Consider the following 6,000-nt stretch of genomic DNA (forward strand, 5'->3'; position numbering starts at 1 on the left):
GGGATGTATCTGTTGCATATTTTCAATAGGCTCCTCTTAGTAGCTTTACCAACACTAGAGTTAATGGGTTCTTTCTTGGTTCATGCTACATTCTTCCGCCAAGTTCCGTTGAAATCTGGTCAGTAGCAGCAAGGTAGCAAGGTCAGTTGTGTCAGCCCCGTGTTACTGCAGATATCTCTCGTCTCCTCTAGTGAGCTGGAACCCCATGTGATTTTCAGAATAAAATCTTCCACAGGCCTAAGCTTCAAAAACAACAAGCGCAGGGTTCATTTTAAATCAATAGCAGCAGGTTTCTCTCTCCAGGATCTTTGGGCGTTAGTGCAGGACAAAGTGGATTTGAACAGGTGAGCAGCCGAACACGCGGCTCCTCAGCATCACCGCCATCCAGTCGGGAGCCTGCATTTGGTTCTTCAGATTTTTACAATGGTGTTGTTTTATTTCCATGACATGAGCTGGTTTGACATTTCGTTCCCCTACATCCTTATCTGTGTATCCCATGGCAACAAAGCCACAGTGCAGCCTCTGATTGGTCCCTGAGGATTGTGTGTCAGGGAGGAAAAAAAAAACGGGCTATTCCATTGCTCTTGCCTTGCGCAGAGTCTGATCCCCCTTTAAACTGCAGGGTGTTCCACTGCTACTGCCTGCGGAGGAGTCTGCTTCAGAGGGGTGACGCGAGGCTGCTCTGACTCTGGCCTGTCTCTTCAGTGTCCTGTAAACATCATTTCATCTGATCTGACATTCGAAAGCCATTAACATTCATTACCGCCACGCCGCTCAGAGCGGGAGGATAAAAGAGACGGCGAGGACAAACGGAGGGAAGAGAAGGAAGGGTGGAGAAGAGTTCAAAAGTAGTTGAGACACATAAAAGAGAATAGGGATCTGGGAGGGCACCCGAAAAGCTGGCTGCAGATTTGATAAAACTCTGGCTGTCCTCTTTTCTGATTTCAGTCCGCCCACTGTACGCTTTTTCAAGTCACGTGAGCGTTCCTCTTACCTTTGGCAGCCAACGCAGACGAGGACAATCAGGATGGTGACCACGAAGGCAGACGCTGCCGCAATGGCTCCCAGGAGAAGCAGGTTCTGGTAGGGAGGTTCCTCGGCATCTTTTCCCCTGTCATCCATGACAGCCACTCACTCAGTCACTCAGTCACTCAGTCACTTCCACTCGAGCTGAAACTCTGCCACACACACCGTCTGCTCAGGAAAACCTGCAGCGATAAGGGAAGAGTGAGAAAAGATAAAGAGAACGATACAAGGTTTGAGTGACGTGAGAGATAAGAACAACCTGAAGAAATGAAATGCTGCAGAAGGCGAGGTGAGAAAGTGTGCGTGTGTGTGTGCGTGTGTGTGTGGTTGGTTTGCCTCTGGATTTTTTTTGTCACCGTCTCTTTCTGACATATCAGTTTCTATTTTTGTCTCACTCGGAGAATAATGCACAGTAAATAGAACACCGTACAAAGCAGCCGGTGTGAGCGAGCCAAAAAAAGATTTCATCACACTCTTTCCTTTTTGGTTAAAAAAAGATCCAACGACACCGTAACATGCGTTTGACTAACCAGAGCGAGTCGTCTGTTAGTTGAACAGGGAAAAAATCCACCGAGCTCCCCAGAGTCGTCTCTCATTGACGGAAGGATCAGATCCACTGCTGTTACACTTCATTCGCCTGGCACAACAATTACTCTCTTTCCTTCAGCAGTGGCTCAAACACTCACGGCAAGATTTCCAATTTTTAATCAGCGGCCCATACTGCAGGTAGTACTATTGGTATAACTGCAGTTTTCTAGCATTAAAGGTACCTTCTACAATAACTTTTACCAAAGGATTAAGAGTTAATGTTGCACTTTTTTCTCCCATGGGTTAAAATGACATTTGCAGTTAACATAAGCTGCTTTAAAACATGCACTGAACTCGGCAGAAGCTCGTATATTCTCCGGAGGACGTGCATGTGTGAACGCAAATGTCCGACTCTGAGTGAGAGGCTCTAGACTTTTTTTCCGCCTGGCCCCGTAGTACAAAATCTGTAGAAAGTCAGGAGAATTCGATGTGAGGACACAGCAGGGGATCCGAAGCGAGCTAGTGGGGGGGGGGGGGTTTAGAAGATGGCTCTTCGAAGACGCAAACATGAAATACAAGTATCTCTCTGTGGAAAAGTGGTGAAACACACATAGAAGACACCGACAGAGATATCAGGAGAGTTTGAGGTGATAAGAGCTGGTGTCTGTGTGAGGTAAAGGAAACCGCTTGAGTTAACACGTCACTTCCTGCCTCTGTCTGCTGCACCCACCTGCTCCACCTCTCACCAGAATACTACAGAGGATTTGTGGGAAGGAGAAACTCTGGGTAAACTCCGGAGGTCATGTCTGAAAACGGCTATTTAGTCTGCAGAATATTGTTTTGTGGAGAAAACGTACAATCTGCTCAAACAGGATGACGTTGTGCTAGAGTTTAAAGAGAGAGAGAGCTTTGGGCCAAGTCCCTCTGCTGGAACAGTTAGTGAGTGTGAGATTGGTGTAATGTGGTCACTTGGCTTAGTCTGTGTCTCAGGCCCGGGAGCAGTGTTTGTATTTAGTTGTAATCTTTGAATGTTTTGCTTCCTGATACCGGAGCAACGTGCATTACAGCAATCGAGTCTGGACTGGACAGAGCATGGATGATGATGGGTCTTTGTGTAGATTTCTTAGAAAACTATTACCTGTCATTTGAAACTGACAATTTACTCAATTTGGCTGCACAACATCTATGGACATTTCCGAGAACAAGTCAGTTTTGCGTCACAACCTGTAACACAACTTCAACACAGGTCCTCTGTGAAGTATTACTTTTAATACGTGAAGGATTACTTTTAATACGTGGAGCATCGATGGTATTATTATATGTGCAGGTAAGTTTAGAGTGAAATATCTGATCGTGCTAATCTTCCTGACACTATTTGATCAGTGAAGGTGATGTATTCTGCTTTTGTGAGAACAATCTGAATTCATCCTATATGTTATATGATTTATCTAAATGCTCGGTATCAATTTATCATGGCAGATAAAGGGGGAGGGGGGGGGTATTGAGCAGCGCCTAATCCCTGCACAACAACTAGTAGATGTAGTACAGCTGGTTTTAGTGACGCATGAATCTCTACTAAGTTCACATTTACATTATCCATCTATATAGGCTGGAGTTTGAACTTACACAGAGCTGGTGCAGCCGGCTCCTGGAGCGCAGCATCCAAAATGTCACTTGACTAGAGGACGTGTTCAGTTTGATTGGAAATGTCTTCACAGTAAGTGAAGTAGCAGCACAAGACATTTGGAACTGGAGCAGTTGTCAATACACGCCCTCGCTACTCTGCACATCTCCCACGGGCACAGCAGCGCTCTGCATGTGCTGTGCGTTCTCTCGGCACGGAGACAATGGCAGCAATATGGTTAAAATATTAGATTAGAGAAAAGGCTGAGCATCAGGGATCCGAAGGGACAAAGCAAACAGAGAGAGAGCGGAGTGAAGCTGCTGTATATATTGTGTGTGATTCTGGAACGTACCACCACAGGATCTGTCTGTGGCTTTCTGTTTCTTGCAGATAAAACTGCATCTCCCCCCCCCCCCCCCCCCCCCCCCCCTCTCTCATGCATGTCCTCTTTCCTCTGTCCCTCTTCTCTTCCTCCAGATCTCGTCTCTCCTCTCCTCCTCTGCCTCTGTCTGGCTGCCTGACCCTGCAGATATGTGAGGCGATGCACAGCGAATGAATTAGCAGAGCAGACGACTCAGACAGCCCTTTATGGAAGAGACAGACAGGCAGGCAGGAAGGCAGACAGGCAGGCAGAGTGCTGAGAACCCCGCTGAGAGGGAAGAAACAAGAGGAAGAGGGGGAATGAAAGGGAAGGGTAACGCAGAGGTGATGAGACTATAGGCGCATAGGAGTGGGATGAAAGGACAGACAGGTGGGTGAGGATGCGAGGGAAAATGGGACGGAAAGACGGAGGAAGCGGGGAGCACACTTGAAACGCGAAAGGAGGAACGGGGAGGGGAGGGTGTGAACGGTGGGGGAGGGAGGAGAGAGCAAAAGAGAGCGATGAGACTGGGAAGATGAAGACACTGAGGAAAAAATAGCGGGGAAGCCTGGGAGATCGAGCGATGAGCTCAGGGAAAGCAGGGGAGGGGAGGTGTTGGAGGAGAGGGAGAGGAAAAAGGAGGAGGAGGAGGTGGCGAGGAGAAGGAGGTCATCGGTGTTCTGTTGCTGCCTGCATTTTGTCAGCCCTCTTCTGAAATATTCAGGGGAGAAACACACACACGGGGGGGGGGGGGGGGGGGGCGCTCGCTTTGGAAACTGCCAGCGAAACACAACGCAAGATGGGAGCACATGTCTGGCAGCGTACTTAACAGTGTGTGAAGCTCACAAGTGGTGAACATGGCTCTGGATGAGGAGAGGCACTTTCTGTACAACAACACACAACAACTCCCCTGCAGCATCAGCTCAACAATGACACACAAACACACACACACACACACAGTTTATTTTTCTCAGCATCCGTCTTCATTTCAGTAAAAGATGATGACAGTGGTTTCGGAAGCACATTGAGAATGATGACGACGCTGGTGATAGCTCTATTGATGCCTGCTTCTGGCGCCGAATATAATAAAGAGATCAGTGATGATGATGATGGTGATGGTGAAGAAGGGTGCAGGCACTCATACGGATGGTAATGATGGTGATAATGAGGTCAAAGTGAGCGCCGCAAAGAAACATTGTCGAGGGGCGGATGCAGGCAGCAGAAGTCTCGGAGCAGCGAGCAAGATGCAGCGGTGCAGCGCAACCACAGGGTGGAAGGTTTCCTCTGTACGTCTCCTGAGATCACACAAACGCACGCAGCGCAGACACACACACACACACACTCACACACACACAAACACACAAAGGGCAGCCGGTTGTGTCTAACAGCAATTTTCTGGATCACACAATGAAAAGTAAAACTTTGGCGCACAGGTTAATGCTCCGATGTAAAACTGGGGGGGAGGGGGAGGGGGGGGCTGACAGACTCTGCAGCCTCTTTATTGTGAAATAACTGCTCAACAAGAGCTAATTATAGACTCCACTTCCTGTCATGTTTCCGAGAAGAATCCGCAAATCTTTCATTGGAACTAAAATACTGTTTTTGAGATAATCTGAGGTTTAAAGTCTTAGATTTATTATAAACAGACCTCATTTAATTTCCATGTTTTGTGTGTGCTGCTGTTTCTTCAACCTCGCCACACGTAAAATGAAATAGAAAAAAGGGAAACGTAACTTGAGTATTAAAGTGACCCTGACCACACACTGGTTTGTCCTGTGAAGATGACAGTGGATGTTTTAAATGTCTGATCAGATTTAAAAAAGTGTTTCCTTAGCAAGAGGCTCTTTTACAAACGATCCATCCATCATCTATCGCCTGCTGACACTACGGCAATGTTTGATGAAAATCTCTTACTCCTGGTCGCAACACTACTTCACTGATTTTTAGCTTAAAAAATAAGTGTAACCTGATTTCAGTTCGGCGTGATTGTAATACGTCGGCGACCTGTTAAGGTTGCACTCAAGATTTCAGTTATGTTTCAGGGAACATTTTCGCCTGCCATATACAAAGCATATAGGCCGGACACAACTTTAGAGAGGCCGGGTGTAAATAAAATATGTTGAGTTGTACTTGGAGGTTCTTTTACAACAAGGTATTCCTTGGAATTATTCAACATCCAGTTATCGCTTGCCAGTAAAAAATAAAAAAGAACGATTTTAAGTGCAGATGACATTTCTGAGTACACTGGCTGCATGTACACATACTTGTAGTACTGTACGCCTGCAGCACGTTTACATGCTGGAGTTTCAGTCGTTGCCCTCATCCACAATGAGAAAGAAATATTTCATAAATGTTTATATGTCTTGCAACTATAACTATATTATTTTACCAATTTCCAGCTCTCTAGTATTTACAAAGTAAGTAATTCATTTGTAGCTTTTTTTTCCGTGTCACATCACAT

At 46.4% G+C, this 6,000-nt stretch overlaps 1 protein-coding gene across 1 annotated transcript in view; it reads right to left on the reverse strand.

The window, feature by feature from the left end:
• Positions 1-6,000, reverse strand: part of LOC133956884 (uncharacterized) — a 38,586-nt gene that overhangs the window by 11,386 nt on the left and 21,200 nt on the right. Inside the window, 1 exon segment of the mRNA XM_062392244.1 lies at positions 995-1,208. Coding sequence (XP_062248228.1) covers positions 995-1,122 — 128 coding nt within the window. The 5' untranslated portion in view covers positions 1,123-1,208.

The sequence above is a fragment of the Platichthys flesus genome, chromosome 7, assembly GCF_949316205.1.
Source record: "Platichthys flesus chromosome 7, fPlaFle2.1, whole genome shotgun sequence".
In the NCBI taxonomy this organism is placed as follows: Eukaryota; Metazoa; Chordata; class Actinopteri; order Pleuronectiformes; family Pleuronectidae; genus Platichthys; species Platichthys flesus.